Source organism: Perca fluviatilis, chromosome 6 (genome assembly GCF_010015445.1).
Source record: "Perca fluviatilis chromosome 6, GENO_Pfluv_1.0, whole genome shotgun sequence".
In the NCBI taxonomy this organism is placed as follows: Eukaryota; Metazoa; Chordata; class Actinopteri; order Perciformes; family Percidae; genus Perca; species Perca fluviatilis.
In genome coordinates, this window is record NC_053117.1 from 16,340,917 (window position 1) to 16,363,226 (window position 22,310).

General features: G+C 41.9%; 1 protein-coding gene across 1 annotated transcript in view; it reads right to left on the reverse strand.

Annotated features, from left to right (window-relative positions):
* LOC120560105 (ultraviolet-B receptor UVR8-like) overlaps positions 1-22,310 on the reverse strand; it is a 300,069-nt gene that overhangs the window by 188,497 nt on the left and 89,262 nt on the right. Inside the window, exons 6-7 of the mRNA XM_039802276.1 lie at positions 3,664-3,788; positions 2,366-2,509 (exon numbers count right to left, since the gene is read on the reverse strand). Of these exons, the coding sequence (XP_039658210.1) occupies positions 2,366-2,509; positions 3,664-3,788 (269 nt within the window). The remainder of the gene's footprint in view (positions 1-2,365; positions 2,510-3,663; positions 3,789-22,310) is intronic.

Sequence of the window (22,310 nt, forward strand, 5' to 3'; positions counted from 1 at the left end):
TAACTTGGTGTGACTGGAAACTTTGTGACAACGTAGCAGAGGATCTAGATTGTAGCGTGCAGGGCGAAATAAATTTGTTAAGGTCCACCTAAGGCAGTGATGACAGCCAGTGTCGGTATGACACTGAACAGACTGCTTATCAGATCTTTAATAGTTTGATTTGCTTGCTGCTCCAGACAGGCCATGATAGAAATATCACAACATCCCTATTATCCTCAGCATTCAGAACATAGTGCACAGCCTGTGCTTTCTATGAATTATTAAAAGCAGACAGATTACGCTGCAAGGCTGGAAGTCCAGAGGCATGCTACAGATGCTGCTGAGCAAAACTGTAACATCAGAAGTGTGTTTTTGTTCTTCTTTTCTTTTTTTTCTTTTTTTTTTTAGAGAGAGGGGCCTTTTTTGAAGGGGTCTGCATCAGATTAGAGAGGGTGGTGGTTTTGGATAGGCTTATGGGTACATGGAAAAGGGAAATAGTAGGTGGGGTTTGGCCATGTGTGTATGTCTGCACACACGTGTGAGTGTGTTTGTGTGTGTCTGTGTGTGTGTGTGTGTGTGTGTGTGTGTGTGTGTGTGTGTGTGTGTGTGTGTGTGTGTGTGTGTGTGTGTGTGTGTGTGTGTGTGTGTGTGTGTGTGTGTTTTGTGTGTCTTGCAAAGGATGATGAGGGTGAAGGGCATAGTGTCAGGGCTTGTCTGACATGTGGCCTGGTGGGTTGGCTGGATTGTTGGTTGGGTGCAGCCCAGCTCAAGCCTGGCAACTCTCTTTTTTTTTTTTTTTTTTTTTTTTTTCTCTTTTTTTTTTTTTTTTTTTTTGGAGTGACGGGCTGAGACATTAAGACAGGCGTTTTAATTAACTGTGCCACTCTTCCACCTGCTGCCCTCAATATGCTCCGGCCCAGGCAAGCTGTCTCTCATACCACTGATTCTCTTGCTCTCATTTTGCTCCATCTTTGCCATCTCTCTATCATTTTTCTACTCTTTTCCCATTCTTTCTCTCCTTTTCTTTCCAATTTTCAAATCTCACCCTCCATCACTCTGACTTGCTCTCCCCAACCTCTCTTTTCTCTCCCTTGTGCGTTCCTCCGCATTGACCCTAATAAATGAGAACTCATACCAATAGATAAGGCGATTCCATGAGGCTCATAAGACAGAATTAGCCAATTTCTTTTTTTTTTACTTGCGGAGAATTAATTTCTACATGTGTCCTGTTCTAGTGACCCTCTAACTACCCCCAGCCCATCCCACACACACACATACAATGCATACACACTCTCACGCTCTTCAAATCTATCTGGTAATTCAGCTCTGCCCGACACTCATCAGGCTATTCATTACTTCCTGATTGGAGATGGATATTTCTGTTCCCTCATGACAGAATGGAGCTAGGGATCAAAATGGGGACATTACAGGATTTAGAAGAGCAAATGCAACACACAGCAGCTTCTTGTGTGTGTGTATGTACACTTGGACATGTGTGTGTGTGTGTGTGTGTGTGTGTGTGTGTGTGTGTGTGTGTGTGTGTGTGTGTGTGTGTGTGTGTGTGTGTGTGTGTGTGTGTGTGAATGCATGCTCATAAATGTTTGTATTAATATGTGTAAATGTATGCCTGGCTGTTTAACTCTCATTCAGTCCTGTGACTCCCATAGTTTAATCATTTAGATCATAAATTGAGAATTAATTCAAACAGAACGGAGCAACAAATGATCCACTTTTAGCACTCTACTTAAATTGTATTACACTTTTAATGGGGTTAATAATAGACGGCATTAGCAACACAGGAAAACGACTCTACAAAGTGTTGTATTAAAAGGATTAATGTCCTTCCTTCAGAATTAAAGCCGGGTCTTGAAGATACAGCTAAAACTAACAAATGGCCCAGCTCTGGCTCCATGATGGGGCCCCAGTCGCAGCCATACTACAGTAAGAAGACAGCAACTGTGGCCAATATATCAGCCAGGGAGCATTCATCTGCTGTGTGAGGAGAAGTGACTTTGAAGTTCTCCGCAGCGAGGTGAAAGAGCAGCCGTGGCCTCAACCTCGGTGTTTATGTAGCCGAACTAAGCCTGGGAGAGCTCTTAATGAATGATGCGGATAGATGGACACCACAGCTAAAAGCACACACTCACACGTCTGTGTGAGGGCCAAGACACACACACCAAGGATTTACGCATACTTTATGTAGAGGTCGTGGACATGTCGGTGTGCACGGTACATGCAAGCACGTACTCCAAGTCTGCATGTGCTATGAACAGAAAGATGCATATATAACAGCAGACAGAAGGTACTGTTGGATTTAGTAAAAGTAGAAAAGGCCAGTATTAAACTGTGTTACACTAACAGGTTTAAAATATAATCAGAGACTAACCTGTTAGAAGCAGGCTATGCCAACATCCGCCAGCAATGTCTCTCACTGGCGAGCTTGGTGGCGTCACTTCCTCTGGGGTAAGGATGTTCCTTTTTCTGTTCCCACATGCCCGTCCACATCCCCACTGAAACAACCTGCCGTCACCTGCATGTCATCAATGATTAAATAAATAAAGTTTCCAATATAAGCCCAAAAAAAATGATGTGATCAACAGAGTATTTCTGCTAATTAATACACACATACAGTTTTAATGTAACATTTAGGGTATGTGAGTTCTCATGTCCAAAACAAATGCAGAACACAAATGTATTGTCATGTAATATGACCGGTATATAATAATATTAACTGATAGAAGAGGTTTTGGACCGTATGCAGTTCCTCCATTAATTGCAAAGTATAGCAGGGGCCTGTAACCCCCTGCAGCTCATCTTGCATCTCTCTCCAGCACGCCTCTAGGAGTATGTTGTCCTTGTTGTGCTGCTGCATGCGGCCTCTGGTGATAAATTATGGATGCAACGCAAAAGCTGTAAAATTTGTTGTATCTTCCATTATCTTCATGTTAAAGGCCACAAAAGCTCTTCAGTGAAGTCAGCCATTAAGAAATGACAGGTATTGCTATCAGGCTTCTTTATAGCCTATTACCTGCAATGACAGCAGCTGCTGCTGCACCACTGTACGGCCTATCACATTATTTGCAGCTAAAGTCAGCTACTGTGTCATTTCGCCTCATTTTCTTGACAGTGCTATCATAAATCCATTGGGCTGCAGGGGAAACTGTCGACTACCTCGATTATCTTCATAGCCTGAATGAATTCTGAAATGTATGTAACAGGCAATGACTGTTATGGATCAGGAGCCAGGGCCATATTCTCGCTAACTCTGTCTCTCTCCCTCCTTGTCTTTCTCTCAGGTGATATGCCGATCGAGGGCTTGAGGGCTCTGATATTCACATAAAATTCAGTAAAGTAGGTGAACTTTGAAGCACACGGTGACAGCTCATGAGAAGTGATGTCAGCTCCATTTCTTAAAGATATTATCCAGCGGATTTGTGCTGGTGTGTTTTACGGAATAAAAAAAATCTAGCATAATAGATGAAGGGTCAACGATAGGATCCACTTCTTGTATGTTGGAGCATATTACAGAAAGAGAAATAACTGCTACGGGACGTAAGTGACATGAGGACAATTAGATACGGCTGTATTTTTAAAAGGCAAATATTTTAATCATTATCTATTTCATGTTCATTTGTCAATTAAATGTTGTGCATCATGGCAGGCCTGCACTGTGCATTACTGTACCTGTCAGTGCAAGATTGTGGTTTGCCCCACAGGTGACTTTCGACACATGGTCCACACCCTCCACAAACCGAGGGATGACCACATTTTCCTCAGAACCACTGCCAATTTGTCCATAATCATTCTGCCTGTAGGGAGAAGAGTATGAACACATAATAATAATTAAAAAAAAAAACATAATTATTTATCAGCGGGCATCATCTTCATAGTGTTTCATCGCATTTTAAACTATATAGCACACAATTTCAAAGCATGAAAAATATTGCACACCTTTTAATTTCTATAGGGTAAAATAAATAATCAAATCAATTAAACTATTGCAGTGAGCAGCTTCCACTGGGGACTGTGGAACATATGCGTTTCCTCTCATTGCTACGAATCCTCTTTGTGACAATAATGAGACACAGCCCTATCAGAAGTGAAACACCTCACTAACTAATTAGACTCTCAGGCTGCAGTCTGACAAAATAAAAAGAGAAAAGTGCTTGAAGGAAGACTTGCTCTCCCACAATTTGCATCTGCCACTTTTTACTGCATCTGTTCCAAGTGCCATTCAACGCTCTCTTCCTCCTTTTGTTGGGGAGTGTTGAGCCCCAACTATTTAAGCTCACCTCCTACCTACCCAGAGCTTTGTCCCTGCTCCTCTGCAGACCAGTAATGAGCCACCCGCCACAAAACCGCTAGGAAATTAATGACTCATTACGGATGGGGCCTAGGCCGCTCCTCAGCCTCTGCTCCTCCCCCGCTCCACCCCACATGCCTGCATGTAATCCTCTCTCTCTCTCTCTCTCTCTCTCTCTCTCTCTCTCTCTCCCTCTCCCTCTTTCTCTCCTTTACTCTCATCCCTTCAGACCATACAGAAAGACCCCAACACCTCCCTATCAATTAGAGCCTATTACAGGGCTCCCATGCTAGCAGGGCAAAGAAAGAAGGCCTTCACAGCTCAAGAGTGTGTGCAGCAGAGATTGGGAGAGTTGAATGAGGAGCCTTAAGGTGCTCCTTTCACACCCTTGCCCTTATCCATTATGCCAGTCTGTAGAGCCCCCTAAGAGAAACGTGCAACCCCAAAAAGACTTAGGGATGAAAATAAGTCAAGGGAGGGATTCTTAGTCACACCTTTTCTTTTTACTCCAGCATCACATTATATCATAACTAGTTCTTAAGCAAAGCAACATGGTCACTGTGCTCCTCCTTTAAATGGAGTGTTAGAAGAAGATGGCGAGATCTGAATGGTATGTATTAATCATGCCATCTGTGTCTGTATTCATAGAAGGACAGACCAAGACAGATATTAACAAGATAAAGCAAATGGTGGACAATCATCTCTACATGAAAAGTCATGTGGTATTGATTTCTTTTAGTTTCACTCCCTTTTACCCTCCATTGCATTCCCCCAGGCAAAACCTACCTATTCAGGGGACTGTTGGTCTTTGTTCAGAGCAAAAAAAGTACTGTTCTACATTGCCAGCATTTTAGAATATCTTTTCTTTTTTCCCTGATAGGATATGCATCAGCTTTTCATTCAAGCATGCTATGCTCATTGGCTTTTGAAGCTATGGTGCATTTCAAGGCAATCCCTCTGAGAGTGAATGGGTGAGATCACATTGGTTTGAGGTGGTTTAGAATGGCAAATCCTGCTGAAAGTGTCATTTCCAGTCGGAGACATCAATTTGGTGTGTGAAACAGGGCCCCAGGAGAGCCCGATAGCCTGGGAGATTCCTGACAAGAGCAAAGGGCCTGGGGATCAGCTCACACTCACCTGGATAAGACAGGAATTTCACAAAGCGTTTCAAATACATGGAGCGAAGTGAGAAAGGAGGAAGAGAGGCAGAAACATGATAGACAACTTAGAAAAAAGGTGCAGGGAGAATGTAAAAAGAGAGGAGCTCTTTAATATCACGTATACGGTATATGACGACTTTTGTAGCATATGTCAAATTGCAGTAATACCAGACTCATTTCTTCTACAGACAGGTTAGAAGCGAGGCCACTGCTTGTCCTTTTTGACTTTGATACCATTGTATAAAGTAGTTGTTTGCATGTAAAAAATACACTAAACAGGAGTTGATCAATGACCTCCATCTGGGGAGGATTGTCAAAGCTCATAAGTATGGTTAATAGGGAGATATTAAAACAGTGACATGCACAAATTAAAAATCTAAATTATTGGCAGCACTATTTCTGGCCAAACATTTTCAAACTGTAAAACAGTGTACATAGGCAGTGGTATTAACTCTAATATAATGCCTCAATTAGCTAAAGTGAGAGCAAAATGGCTGATAATTATTGCGCCAGCTCATTAGACTTGTTTTGACACTAAAACCACTTAAATCACTACACAGGCATATAAAGAAGCACAGATGCAAACACACACATGCAGATGTTAAGCGTGTATTCCCATCATAATGAGGCAGATACTGTACAGGTTGGGTTTTACTTGTTTAGATTTAAAAATAAAAATAAACACTTCAACCAAGATTTAATAGGGTCCTACCATTACATGAGCAATTTATTAACCTGTCTGTGGATGGTGAATTTAATGAACGGATGCCTTCTACGATAACAAACGGCAAGGTACGATCCTTGCCATTTGTTATTTGCAGCGTTTCATAGTACTGCACAGCATAGGACTAATAGTTTAAGAGGTGTGGTTACGTATGTTTTAACTGTGTTTTTACCTCACAAGGGCAGAATTGCAGCCAACTTTGCAGTTTTCAGTCTCAAGAAGGTCTCGGTACAAAAATAGGACAGTACTGTTGACTCTATTGATTTCATGAAAATAATATCTATTAAATGGTGAAGATTACAAAAGCAAGGCAATCGCTTGCTGTACCTGCTATACATCTCGGCTAATAATGATATAGACTTCTAAGGAATAAAATCCTTGGGGCCGACCATGAAAGTTTAAGATTCAATGCGGTAAAATACAATGGGCTGTAAAATATTAATGTGTGTGGTAAAATTATGCTGGTGGTAATATTTCAGATTGCTGCTGTCTGTAAAAGAGGCATATCTGTATTTATTTACAAGCAGGGGTAGTGGATGGGGGGCTTTGTTTGAAGCCACGTTTATGAATATCGACTCAGGCTCCAAGGTAAGTGGCTATAAATCTGTGAGAGGATCTTTGTAAAGTTCCCTTGGAGGACATAACTTCAGGTCTAACCGTCTCCTTCCTTCACTTGACTTTTAAACATTTAGATGTAGCCCGGCCAACTGCATTTAGAGCAGCTTCTAAATTATGAAGTGTTCCATTTTGAGAGTCCAAGTGTTAACCAATCAAAGTTGATAAATTGTGGCAATATATTTCTCTAGGATAGAAACAGAGGCATGTTTGGCCCTTGATCTAGACTGTTTATAAGTTTGGGGAATACTAGGGGAAATGGGTCTCTGCACAACCTGCTATGTTCCAGATGTTGACTTGGATGTACACAGCAGAAGATGCCCTTAAACCATTGAGATCCACACCATACACCCACACTCCTTTAAACATGCTTACACCACATACTACACTACACTATTCATTCTTTTTCCTAAACATAAAGCATTTAACTTTTCAGCCTGATCTTTCCATGCTAGTCTCTTTGGGTAAGATGATGAAAAGTGTGAACTACTTGAAGCCGAGAGAGCATGACCTGTGCTAATGAGAAGAGCATTACTTGTTGTATGATCAAAAGATCATGTATCACATAGCTCGTATCACCTTAGGCTATCGAGACCAGCTGGAAGAGTTCTATAGGTCCACGTCGGATGAACCTTCAGCGGATGACTCATTCACACCTTAATTTTCTTATTCTTCTGCGCTATATCTTAGACATGTTTATCTATTTATTTTGGCCCAAGGTTCTGAAGATCAGATCACAGTGGTGATTGCATTAGTAATGGCGCTGCAGTTGGCTGACCTGGAGATGATGGACACAGAGGTCTGTATCCTCCAGCGATGATGATCACATAGGAGCCGGGATTAAGAGAACTGATTTCTTTCCTGGTTGAGTTCAAAGGGCTCAATCAAAGTGTTTCACTGCTAAACTCCCCCATACCCCCCCACACACACACACACACACACTTTAAATGCATAATTAACTGACAAGTGGTGATAAGGTTGAGAAAATACAGTTTGTTTTTTTCTGTCTGGTGATGAATGCAGCAACAGCTGATGTCATGCACTAATAAAAGGCTGGAAAGCTGCATTGATCCAACCATCAAATTCCAAGAAAATAGCTTCCTCCTGAGCTAAATTGGAGAAAATTGACAACCTCCCATTAAAGCCCCATCTCTCTCTTTCTCATCTTCTCTCTCTCTTTCTTTCTTCATTTCTTCCTTTATCCATTTCTTTCTCCCCAGCGTGTCTCCTGCTTTCTCAAGGCTAATCCTCGCAGCCTCTTCGTTCATGTAGACCTCAGCAATCTTTCTCTCGCCATTCTTTCCCCGAAGCTAGCTGACACTAGGTATCGGTTCACACCCTGAACACACAGAGAGAGGTGCTAAACAAGGCCTTCAGGACATGTCACAGCACACTTAAAGGGATTCACAATGATACAGAAGGACTTCAGACATGGCAGTGGGAACAGAGCATGTTCACAAACAAACATACTGTACACAATCAATTCTATTTTATCTTGGCTTAAAAAAATAGTGTATTAATTGATTATATGTTATGAAGGCTCTTCAATCCTATTAAGATCGAAACAACACATTTGCCTTTTACTTTACTTTAGTTTTCGCGTTCCCTGATTTCATGGCCTTACGTTTGGGTTTAGTATTTCAAATGTAATGCTCATAATCATAAGCCTCTCTCTTGCTACAGGAGAAGTAAATACTTCCTCTTCTGAGATTTGAACCTCTTTTTTTACTGAGAGACCATGTGCGTTTGCAGTTATGGTGGTTATAGTGTGCTTCTGAGATCTAATGCAATTAGGCTATGTTTAGTGCTTAATCAGTGTTGATTACCTGTTGAACGTTGCAAATAGGCAGCCTGCTGGCTCTGAGACATGGAGGTTGAGTTGCACTAATTAAAAGTGATGCAGAAATGAGAGAGAAAGAAGCTAAACAAAATACATGATTATAAAATTGCAAAAACACCGGATGATTTATTCCTTTAGCATGTTGTTGATCCTAAGATTATTCTTTAATTTCTTTTCTGGTGTGACAAGCAATGGGAGGCATTTGTACGGTTTCTGTCTTTGAGATTCAAACCAAATACCACATACCAATTTCATAGATTTTCATAGATACACCCTGATAATTGAACCCACCTGAACATACTGTAGTGGCTGTCTAAACATAAGGACCAATGGGTAGATACTCAGGTAGCAATCCAAGTCTGTGACAGCATGTGCCAATAAGAAAACGGTTTTCAGGAAAAATTGTTGAAACGATTGCCCCATCTTAACTGCTTAAAATGTGGTCCATGTCCCCAAAGTTAATGCAATCACAGTGTGTGTTTTTTTTCCTCCCTCACTTCCTGTTTTGTGACTGAAAATCATGTGGAGCCCACACCACTTTAAGCCAGTATTTACAGTTACGATCTGGCTGTTGTTTTCCAAGAAGCCGAGCTGTGCTTTGCCTTTTTTTTTATTATTCATTTAGCTGTAAGGCAGAGTGTGATAAGACAGAACGAAGACTTCCCTCATAACGAGGCACATGCCAAGTCTGACATAATCCAATCTGGTCCATTTTCATCAGCTTTTGTCTTGTGTTTTTTGCTTCTCTTTTGGACTTTCCTTTGGTTCCAACGATGGCTCAAAAACCTGAAATGACACAATTCCGTCGCACTTGTATGGCGGTGAGGCTGCAATCCAAATGGCTTTTCAGCAGCGAAATCCTTGAAGACCCACACACATTTAAATCTGGCCCTGGGGGCAACAGGCTCTAAACCACTGAGATAAAAAAACATCCAGGCCAAAAGCAGAAATATATATTTTAAGGGAGGGCTTACCATGGCAACAAAAAGGCATGTCAAACTTGTGGAAAAGAGGCATTCTGACTGAGGAGTAAACACAGACCAGTGTGCCCGTAGGAAAGCCTAGGAAAAGCTCTCCGCGTATTAAAGGGCCCAGCCTCACACGTGTATACAGCAGAAAGAGAGACAATGGAGGTAATAACAGGCGAGGCGTCAGGGTGCGGAAAAGACGGTTAAACGGTCATTTGTGAGAATAAACGCCTAATAGAGGCTGTGCCATAGGCAGGATCTGGCAGAAAGAGACAAACAATGTCCTTTTAAGTGTGTTATTGGGCCTTAACAAGAAACATTTCCTCCAGTCCACTGGTCTGCAGTGAGTCAAAACATTAACCATTTACTAAGGAAGCTTATTTGCTATATCAACACCTGGTTCAACAGAGACTCCAGATGTTTCTGTGTAATTTCAGGTAACAGATACAGTATCACACCAAACTATGTAGCTGAATACGAGCAGAAAGTGAGAATTGGTAACGGCAACTTTCAGGAATAAATGACCACAAACAGGCATGATGGAACAGCACCACAAACTGCTGGATGTAAAACTGTCCTTGTGTCTACATAAGGAAATACTCTCCGGTAAAACTCCAACTCCTTTGCCGGAAATTAACGACAGGGAGGAGAGACACGGCACCCCGCTGCTCTGTGCCATGCTGTGTCACCTTCACCGCAAGCCGTCAATACGGCATGAGGATATTTCCGATGCTCGAAAATATCTGACGACAGCAAAACAAATTCAACAGAAAAGTAAAAGAGCGGGATTCTCACAAATAAAAACCCTCGCTATATTCATTTTTTTCTATTTACACTCGTGCCATGAATGCTTACGTTTCCAGTGTAAACACAATCAGTGCCGTGCGAGAATGATGAAAAGCTGTTACTCTTATTATAGGAGAAAATAACAAGCTCTCATGAAGGGATTGATTGTTTTCAAATCGTAGATCTTTGTAAGAGGAGTGTAAAGTAGAGCTAAGTCTCCATTATAGAACGCTGCTGCTACATTGCTTTTGATTTTCTGTCAACATCCCTCTTACCAACCAGGCTCTGTGTTTACTAAATGCATTGGGGCCAAGAAATGGATTGAATATATTGTTCGTCTTCTGCAATCCAAATTGTGTCAACCAGTTGGAGGTATTGCAGGTCTTTTATTCTGTGTGTCTCACTCTGCCAATGTTTATAGATACTGTAGGATTCTTCTGAATACTTGACTGCACAATATGGGGTGTAGTTACTGTAACAAAACCGAACATAAATTAACCGTGAACCATGCAGGCAAGCAACTCACTCCTGCAAAGCTCTTTTTCTCCAATGCGAGGATTATGCGCTGAAAAAAGGAGTCCCGAACCAAGTGGAAACTGTTCCACAAACATGTCCCCACACAAATCAATGCCTGTTTAATAAACATGCTTTTGTTTTTTCACTTTGTAAGACTCATGTTTTACTGGTTTTAAGCCCAAACAGTTTTATGATGGTAATGATGACTGAAATGTTTTCAACAAATTCAGTGCATAAAACATGACTTTGAAAAGTAGACAGGCATGGTGCATCATATTAATGTTTAGAATAAAATGTAAGGGGATATTATATTTGAATGTCCTGTTCTGTGTTTTCTTGATATCGTACTGTCTATTTACAGGGATGTAATAATTCAATATACAAAGACAAGGCTAACAATGGAGCATATATTAAAGTGGTGAGGATACAAACAACAGGGTTAATGCAGACTACTGTTTATCTCCTCAACTCCCACCACACAATTCCAAAACCATGTGTAGGTTTTGGAATTGTGTGGTAGAAGTTTAGGAAAAACACATACAGCACATACATTCGGCTGTATGTAAGCACATACACATTACCACATAAACACAGAGAACTTGCATCCTTCTCTGGTTGCGGCATATATCTTTAGTCGCTAAGTAGCCCTACCCCACTGTCTATTATAAGTCAGTCATCTGCACCCTTCCCCTCTCCCTCAGAGTCACGGCCCCTCTGTCCCCTCTAAGTACCCCAATAAATTCAAATGTAATGCTCCTAAATGAGATCACTTACATGTGCCATTTCTCTTCAACCATATTTATCATCTAACACTTTGGCCTTCATTAACAAATGGCACTCAAGGGTGTGGTGGTGGTGGTGGGTGATTCCTCATCCCTGCCGCAGGAGAGAGAGAGAGAGAAAGAGAGAGAGAAGGCTATCACCAAATGACACAAATTTAACTGGGTGGGAGTTAACACTTCACTTTGTGACGCAAGTCTTGGTACGAAGTCGCAATGTGTTTCATGAGGTCAACTAAATTACTGGCCAATGGATCCGGATAGATACTGTAAGCAACAGTGACAAAGGCAAAGCGGCAACAACATTTTTTTTCGGTGCCATATAATGTCTTCACATTATTTTGTTTGCACAACTTAGATATAAGGTGTAAACAGTGTTGCGGCCACCCACGATGCCAAGGCTACAAAGATGACTCACTCTGCTCACCGAAACACTTCAGAATCATAATTTCAACCTGGAGCAACACACTCACACACCCTCCCTCCTTCACAACGCTATCAAACACTAAATGTACAAATCCAGAGGCCACCCACTGTCCAATGAAAATCAGCCAACTAGTTTGGTAATACATCGATGGATTTAATTGGCTGTGGTCTCCAGCATTGTGTGAGGCAGTGGGGTGCATTTGCATGGAACTACTCCTGTAATATTACATACCGTTCATCACTTAAGGTTAAGCCTACCTATTGTTAAATTTACAGTCCAACTATTCTTCCTGCTTTGGCACTCTCTCCTCATCTGCATTGGCAAAGAAAACGTTCAGTTTAGCTATTAATTATCACGACAATGGAAAGATGCACAAAGCAAGGGTAACCCCTTTTTTATTTCCTTTAATAAACATTTTAAAACAGCTTCATTATAATAATGTATTTTGATTAACGATGTTTACCACAGTGCTGGTAGTGAAAATTGCTTTCCCATAAATTAAACCAATAAAAGTTAGCTGATGAATTATTGCCTAAATGTAAAATGTTACAGTCTAATTCATTCACAGCAGCTCCACTCTGTACAGTGTCTACAGAATCTACATATTCATAGAATAATAAACATAATGAATTAGATTTATAACAACTATACTGAAAATATGTTTTAGTTTTCTTTCATTTTTAAAACATACAAAGTTTCATTTATTAATAAATACAAATATGGAATAGTGAGATTCAGTTTTTTATGTTACTCTGCAATATCATTTCATGCAGTTATTAATTGCAGGAAATCTTAAGAAAAGTTTTAATGATATGCTTTATGTGCAGATACAGCACAAGTTTTCAAATGTAACTCAATGGAGCAACTTGAAGTATTACAAAAGTACATTTCAGGAGTCCAGTTCAAGTAAATTTATTATATAAAATTTAGTTTGTAATACATTAATACATGTAATATATACACACATGCATTTGGTATATATGCATTTATTTATAAAACATAATTTATTAACAAATTCATTCATTCATTAAACTTGTTTGAATTGTTCTTATGTTTTGTATTTGGCTTTAAGAAGCAACAGCTTCTAATTGTATGATGTAATCTAAAAATTAACCTTTATTCACCTTTTGCATTCCAATTTATTTAAATAATTATTGCATTTACTGTAACAAAGAGTACAAAGAGTAAGAAACACAGTCATTTGAACTATATTTTTATGGAAAAAAAAGTACATCAGTGCATAAGCTTGCCAAAAGAATGGCACGCTGAGTGGTTTGAGATGTGCCTTTATTCAAAAACGGATATTGGTTGATCATAAGAAACTACATTCTCAGAATTATACAATTCACAATGAGCCGTACTCACTCACTTAGTCTGAGTGTAAAAGTAGAGGATGATATATTGACATAAAACATGTCAGGTAAAATTAAACTGACATAATGCAATTTCACATGCGGAAATCAATTTTTACTCCTGACTAGAGATGTTTTTTTGTTTTTTTTTTATTCGAAATACATTAAAAGAATATAAATAAAACATTTTTATAGCCACTTTCAGTTCTTCTCTGATAAATACGTGTTCATGCTGATTTCAAACAATGCTTTGCAAGTCTCTTGTATTTAGCAGAGCAAAAGGCTGTGTACCCTCAAGGTAAATTTACTATCTCTCTCAAAAAAATAACAAAAAAGCAAGAAAAGGGGGAAGCTTTGTGGGGCAAGTCTAACATTTTAACATCTCTGTGTTTCATCTAAATCACTGACAACAAAATAGCCTCTAGCATGATTCTCTCTCTCTCTCTCTCTCTCTCTCTCTCTCTCTCTCTCTCTCCCTCAAAGTTAACTATGACATCTGGCATGGGCTCTGAACACCATGACAACAGACACCAGACTACAGACACCACGGCAGCATACAACTGTAGTGCAAGGAAGGAGACAGTGAGGAAGAGAGGGGGAGATACACCGCTTGTTAATGGGGGAGAATGCAATGTAAAGAGATCAGTAATTACCATTATTTAAACAACTCCCAATAACAAGTGGATTATGTAGAGCCTAGCTATTGTGAAGACAAGCGTCGCTCTGATTTTTCTGATGCAAATCCTTTTTTTTTTTTTTTGAGTTTCAAAATCTATGAACCATTGTCTTGACAAGTAACATATGTTGGGGATGGCAAATTTACAGTAAAATACATAATTTGTGCTAAGCTAATAGATGAGAACACACACTAGTTTTACAGTGAATATTTGTATGCATTATTCATTTAAGCATAAAGGATCCAGAGGAGATTGTACATGAGCCCCTCTGTGTGCCCTGGGGCTATTGTCATGGTGGGCATAATGGGAGGGGATTGTAGTGCAAATGTTGTCATCTGTACTGTATACCCTAATGCTGCAATTTAGGATGGGACTCTATGTGAATTATGACGAGAGGTCTGAAATGATGTGCAGATGAAGACAGGAGGAGAGAGATGACAGAGTGACAGAAAGAGAGAGAGCAAGAGAGAGAGAGAGCGAGAGAGAGAGAGAGAGAAAGAAAGAACGGAGAGAGTCTTGCATTTTGGTGAAGTGAGGAACAATGTTGCAGGTAATACTGTGGACACTGCCACTCACTTCCCCAATCAGGCAGAAATTGTAATTTTAATAGACATTCAATTAGATTTATTATTTCACATTTCTTCCTTGTGTCGGTCAAGACCCCTCTCCATTCAGATTTATCTCTGGAACACATTTTTGTTCAGGCAAAACGATGGATAGACAATGCAAGGGAACAGTGAAGTCAATTTTGGTTGATGTCACTGACGGCTTAGCATGTAATTACTGTCACACATGCACAATAGCAGTACTTAGAGAAGTGCAAGGGAAATCAATTTAGTTTTCAGGACTGCAACTTAAGTATAACTACATAACTTTATTTGAAAGAGTAAGAGTGGGGGTTGTTTAAATGTAAAGCTATATTAACATATGTGGTGTTTTGGGGGGAGTTCATTCCCTCTTCGTCTTAAAGATCTGGGATGGATTGTCCAGCAGCACCCTCTTGTGGAGCCTAAGTAAAATGCAGCCTATGTTCAGCACTGCAGCCTTCTCCTCTCTGCTGCGGCACTCCGCCTCCGGCTGGATCTTCCCTACCAGCCTCTTCCTGTCGGAGACGCCCAGCCACTTCCCCTTTTTCTCACGTTGCGCCTCCATCTGTATTTCTCGCTCGGGCCTGCTGCGATCTCAGTGACCCCTTAGTCAAATATTTAGATGGTCGATTTCAACCCCTTTAAGGAACTGCCTCACAACCTCTCGCCATAAAGAAATCGATGGGATGAGTTCAAATGCCAGTGGAAATGTTCAAACATAAACAGGTTCATTGGTAGGCTGTTGAGAGGAGTGCTGGTAGAAGGAGGTAGGGCGGGGTGGGGGGGGGTCTGATGCAAATGTATGCACAGCCATAGAGCAGCTATGCAAATGCATACTGTATGGTAGAGAGGGATTACACAGAGGGATGAGCAGAGATACTGAGAGGGTTTAAAATGAGGGTGAACGCTCGGGACACAATGAGGCAAGGCGGGGTATTTATGTTTACCAACGAAGAAGAGGAGAAGAGAGGAATGTATTTGGTACATCATGGCGAAAATGGGCTTCGCCTCTTGTGCTAAACAGAGTGACCTCTAGTCGGGGCCTTGGGGGAAGAGGGTGTGGAGGGGGTAGAGTAGTTAGAGCAGCCTCCTCTTACTGTTCCCTTCAGGGAGCGACACTGCACCAAATAGCATGGACAAACCAGGGCATTAATATCCTCACACTAACCCCCTGACAATACCCCATTATGTATGTACGCCTCTGTGCATTACACACCTTGAACTAGAAACAATCGCGCCCTTTTTCTTTCTTTCCCAGCACTTGAACCACAGCCAAGAAACGCAGTGAGCACATTTTATTATGTATTTTTTATTTCATAGGCAAAAAAGGGGAGTGGGGAAGCGCACACACAAACACACACACACACACACACACACACACACAAACACACACACCACTGAACACCTTCACTGTGTTCTTTACATAATCAGTTACCTTGTGACACCTACCTTTGCTGCAAATGACTGTTTGCCTTTTATTTTGCTCTGTTTTCTCTCTATCGCTCCCTTCCAGCCATGTGTATCATCTATAATTACAATTCACACTGATTCCAGCCGGCTATGCTAAAACCCAGCCTACAGTATAAAATAAGAAAGCAGCTTGTAAGGTGCAAAGGGGGAACATGACAACCAAGACACAAGGGAGGTGGGGAGTAAAGAGGGAAAAAGAAAAAAAATCTAAACACAAGCTCTGGCCGTGGGGTAACAGCATCAGCACAGTATTATGATGTTTCTAAATGGGGAGCGTGTCTCGTGACACGGGTCCCTGTCCAGATATCGATTGCTCCTGTGGCTGCAACACTAACAGCAGTGGAGAGCCATTGAACTTTAAAGCAAATAGTCCTTCTCCCCCGCTCAGCGTCCTCTCACAGCCGATCAATACAGGTCGGCCCAGCACGGCTAACACCTCTATCTGGAATAATGGCCTTCCTCCTATGGTTACTGGCCAGGAACAGATACAGACAGGCTGGAACAAGTTGGGAAAGGGGTTTCAAAAATGAAGGGAAATATGTTTTGTTGAGGGTAAGGTTCAAACACATAACTTATTTTCAATAATAATAATAATAATAATACAATACTTCATTTAGAACGATATAGTAAACCCAGTAATACTGACCAAACTAAGATGGAGAAGCAATGTATTGCTTGTTGCTTAAGCTGTTACATAATTAGTAAGTTTGAAATTAGGTATTACAACAGCATATGTGTCTATAAATGTCTGACTATTGAATTCAACCTCAAATAACTACAGTTCTTGTAATATAAAGACTAACAGCAAGCACTGAAAAATTATATTTCATGAGCAGCTCAGACAGCAGTAAAACCACTGGTGCTTGGACACTCCCTGCATATTGTCCTTCTTCCATTTACTTCCACGCTTAATAGGTATAGGTGGGCTGGGCGTCTGTTTGATCCCCATTAGCCCTGTATTAGCCACTGTGACCCTAATGTTCCCCACTCCATTACTCTGCTGCATGGAGAGAAGTGGAGATGATGGCCGTGAGAAGAGAGGAAGGCCGAGGGGTTCAGCATGGCTGGGCAGAGATCAAGTGTGAACGGGGGAGAAACGCCCATCGCCCATTCTGGATCACCCTGGAACCTCTCGGGACCCCCAAAGGGTTACACCCTGTATTCACCTCGGCCCTGTCCAACACTCCGCAAAACATGATATGAACTACCCTCATCATGTACAACATGTTATCATAATAGAGCTATCGTTGGCATGTATTTACGATTTACAATTTTCTTATTTCACAACGAAACATTTAACCTGTCAGCAAATAAGTACTGTGGATCTTGCGGTTGTTCACATTAAGTAAAATGAGAGTCTTATAAGTACAGAAAATAAATGCAGTTTCTTTTCTTTTCTTTTTTAAATACCGTTTTTATGAGCCAGACAATACCAGAGAAAATCCATTATTTTCTGGGTGTCAACCAATCCCTGTACAGGGATATTTTGGAAATTAAGTGCTGTTGGACCAGAAACAGTGCGAAGGTTTCTCCATCATAGTCTTTCTGTTTAAGGGTATTACTGTAAAACAGGCAGCTGGATAATAGCAGGGTCCAAAGCAATATGCAAAAAGAATGCAGTTTTTCCAGCTGAAATCATCTGATCCCTGCCATGCCTGAATCAGCTTCAGCTGTAAGCCAGATCGCTAAGGAGGAACACAAAGGGGAAAAGCAAATGAAAGCAAGATCGCAAAAGAGAGAATGTGAGAGAGAATACAGACAGGAAAAAGAGAAATTCGAGAGAATGCAGTGCAGTGCAAAGTGTTTAAAGATGGCTGATGTCAGAAGTCAGAGGAAGACAGTTTTTGGCATCAGGAGTTAGGAGTGTAGCAAATCATGTGGCCAAGGCAGAGGCCAGTCTGAACATGGAATGTGACAGAAGCCTCAAATATGGCGGCATTGGAACTCAAAAATCTCTTGGCTCGTGGATTTCTGCAGCAGCAAGCTACTGTGTGGGGAAGTGCTGACTGCTGACTGCAGAAATTTCACTCACCGAGGATCAGAAGGAGATCCATTGTGACAAAAAGACCCTCATTAAAGGCTCAGGCAAACTGTGACCACAGTTATAGCAAACTTGTTTGTTTGCAAGTGTATGCATTCATCTAGGCATACAAGAGCCCAGGCGGAAATAGTTTCTGAACTTTGCAAACGCTGCATATCATTGCACTGTATAAAGAATGATACACCATATTCAGTTTCCAGAATGTCAGCACACACAAGGCTCACATTCCCTCAGAGCATAAAAAGGCAGACTGAGTGATGTGTCATCCACTGAAATGAAGAGCATATTTGAATTTCAAAAGGATAGCTCCAAAGGTTCAACCTTCCCAGTTCTTAATTGTGTCTTAACTGCTCTAGCCTATTTTGATGGGTATAGGTGGGCTGGTCCTCTATCTGAACTCCATTAGCCCAGTATTAGCCATAGTGACCGTAATGGTCCCCACTTCATTACTCTGTCGCTGGGTGAGACGAGATGATGGCCTAGAGAAGAGATGAAGGCCGGGGGGTTCAGCATGGCTGGGCAGAGCTCAAGTGTGAACGGAGAAACGCCCCTTTGCCCATTCTACAAGTCCCAAAGTCCATCTGAGACCCAAAGACGGGTACCAGCCTGCATTCAACACGCCCCTGTCCGACATAGATCCCCCGCACAAAAGGATCAGCAGTTATGAATAACTCTTTTGCGAGTAACCACTCCCCTCTCACGCATCAGGGGATTTCAGGAAACCTCCGGAGAAAATGAATGGCTCACGCTAACAGATAGCACTAAAGCTACAACAGACAGTGATCCCTTCATATTTATGGATTTACATTCACATCATTCAGTCATAGAGAAAGTTTTCAAAGGATGTGTACCTAAATACTCCAACATGTGCTTGGTACCCTACAGGTTTTGTTACTGACCCCTCCTCTCCTGTTTTTCTAGTAATTCCCAAAGTTATTAGGTCCAATTGCGCTAATTGCTACGAGGAGTGGCCATAGGGCATCTGTAACAGGCTGCCTTTGACAGCAGTGAACTATGCGTGTGTGAAGTCAGAAACAAGTGGCACTGTCCGATAGTTGAACCCAGGAACTGCTCTTACACATGTCTCACCTTCATCCCATGACCCCATTATTTCTCCTTCCATAGAAACATCACCAAACAGAACATGTTTGATTGCCCCGGCCCTCCGATCTCTCTCCCTCTCATAATGTTATCTTAAGAAATGTGGAAACGATTGAACCTCCATTTGATTTTGGCGGCTGAAATGACTACCACATTGGCGTCCTCCATGAATGTGTGTGTATGTGTGCGAGAGGACTTCCCCCCCCACAGATTCCACTGAGAGATTCCAGGGGTTGTGTGATCCAGTTCCTCTCATCATGGCAAATTGACCATGTGCACTTGACGGCCAGCTGAGTAATCTCCCGACACGTCGGATTTAACACACCGCTCAGCAATCAGAGAAAGAAAAATAACTTTGGGGAAGAAAAGTCATAAATAACCTGGCAGAGAGGGAGCTTCACTCTCTACTTGCCCTCTGAACCTGGTTGAGAAAACAGTCAATAAGAGAGGAGCCACATGATTTTCACTAAAGTTATGTGGACGCAATCATTAGGAGAGCCATTATATGCCCCGGAGTGTAATACTAACCTTAAATGCTGCAAATAGTCAATAGAAAAAACTAGTTATTTTTAGTAATAAGGGCTACAGGGAACATTAACATTATCTCACGAAAGATCAAATCAACAACAGTATATAATTGATGCTAATTCATGACAATTTACATATATAAGGTTCAATTAGGAACTAATAACAAACACATACTGTACTGTAGAACAACATGCATACAACCTCTGAGAAAAAAAGCTTACAAATTGTCTGGATAGAGAGTAGCAAAAAAGTGGCATTAACTGTTGCTGCACCAATGTCACTGTAACTGTAAAAAGACAAAGAGAGTGTAAGTAAGAGAGACCCAGTGAGAGACCATGAGTGCGTCAAAAAAATACAGAATGAAAAAGACAGAGAAGAAAGACAGACGTAGCCAGAGAATGTCATTCCTCATTGACGGTGTGAGCAGGAAGTGGTTTAAAGCCAGGGGGATGTCGGCCATGTTCTTTAGAAGGGAGGATTACACTTGGCTCTTGTATGACAGCGGCCTTTTCATCGCACAGTCACACTGAGCCACCACTGGCCTCCCAAATCTGTCACCAGACTCCATCAGAAGTGGCTCTCCAAATTGAAAAAGTCTGCTGCCATCAGAGGAGTATAATGGGTGATAGGTAGGATAGAGGTTGAAAACGTGTGCACAGTTGTGCGTGTTTAACCCAGCCGCAGACTAAGAGCGCATTTGTCTGTGTGTAACAGTGTGTACTCAGAAGAGACGTTGGGAGGAACAAAGTGGTGGGGAGGGAGAGAGTGAGAGAGGGAGGGAGGGCAGTTGAAGGGTTTAGGGGAAAAAATGTGGTCATCAATTGCTGGCAGCAGATCCAGGGAGAAGATTATTGGACGGTAACCCAGCGGCAGATGTCTGATGAGTGTCTATTAACCTGCTTCCTACATCTCGTACGGCGTGTCGCTGATGAATTCAGACCAGGAGGCCTTGTCCCGCCCAATAGGAGGGGTTGGTAATCCCTCTCCAGGAAATGGCTGCCAGAGACCTGAGGACCTGATTGGCTGTGTCTGTGCTGCTCTGGCACAGCTAACAGTAGAGGGATGCTGTTGAGGAGATATGAGTCAACCCCTGCTGCTTCGTGTCCATTGCTTCACTATCATATCACTCTGCTCTTTTATTACTCTTTTCGTTTTCCTTCCTCTTCTATCTTTTTCCTGTGTTTACATACATCCGTCCAACCATATTTACCCTGTCTCAATGTTTTCGGTGCTTTCCTCTATCCATGTGCGAATGCCTCCGTTGATACCTCCCATCCACGCCTTACCTTAGTCGGCCTGGAACGCTTAAATAAGATGACAGAACGAACGGGCCTTGTCTTGTCTTGGCCACACAGAAAAACTCAGAGGGGTATTTGCTCACTTACACAGCAGTTGGAGGTACAACATCCCTGTGACAAACTACAATCACCAGGGTCTTGGCCCTGGTTCATCTGCATCCCATATATGAGGTCTGGATATGGGGTTACTTGACTGGGGTATGGCACAGTCCCTCTCCCTAGTTGCCACTGGTTCAGGTCCAACAAATTACAACACAGACACGGCAGAGCCTCTCCCACCTGCTCCCCACCAAGGCCTCCTACATGGATGTGCCCATAGTAGAGATTGTGTGGGACCATTAATAATTCTCTAGGAAATGGTGTCCCATCACTATTGTTCAAAATATATTTGGAAAGGCAGCATCCTTTAGGCCAATGCAGTTTGTTTTGGCTACAGTTATCATTACTGTCTGTAAAAATATACCAAAAAGAGTTGATAAGTGATGAGATATCAACTGACAGATTTCTCCAAACCTTTTTTGGTCCATTTGGTGTGTTTGTAAAAGAAACCATGTCCCAAACGGCTTGATGATATACGAGTTTGGTATCATCTGCCAACAATTCATTTTTCTGTCATCGCCTCTTGGACTTTTGTTCCCTCCCTTTTTCTCGGTGCAGAACAAAACAAAGACAGTTCTGGAGGGAGGCCATCTGAAATAAAAATCATCTCCACCCAACCATCTAAGCATGCCAGTTAGTTCCCATTAAACCTAGCAGCACACTAAGTATGGCCCAGGACAACATGGCTGGCTTGAGGCAATGTGTAGGGCAGAGGGAGGGAATAAGGGGAGTGAGAGCTCAGGGTCTGTGCTCCACATCTGTTCCTGTATTAAAGGCATATGGGCTGGGCCGGGCCAACCGCTCATGAGCATGCATGGACCCCTGTCCTGAGCCCAATCAGTGTTGATGGGGGTGATGTAATGGACCTGCTTTGGCCTCCCTTGTCCTCTCAAGCACAGTGCAACCGCACAATCCGGCATAGTAGGCCTGACAACATGCCAGCTCGCTGTCAACACCTGACCCTCAAACGATGGTGGGATGAAGGGACACATGCAAGGGGAGTGAAGGGATGGAGAGGGGGATGGACTGAGGTAGCGAGAGAGAGGGGGGAAAGATGAAA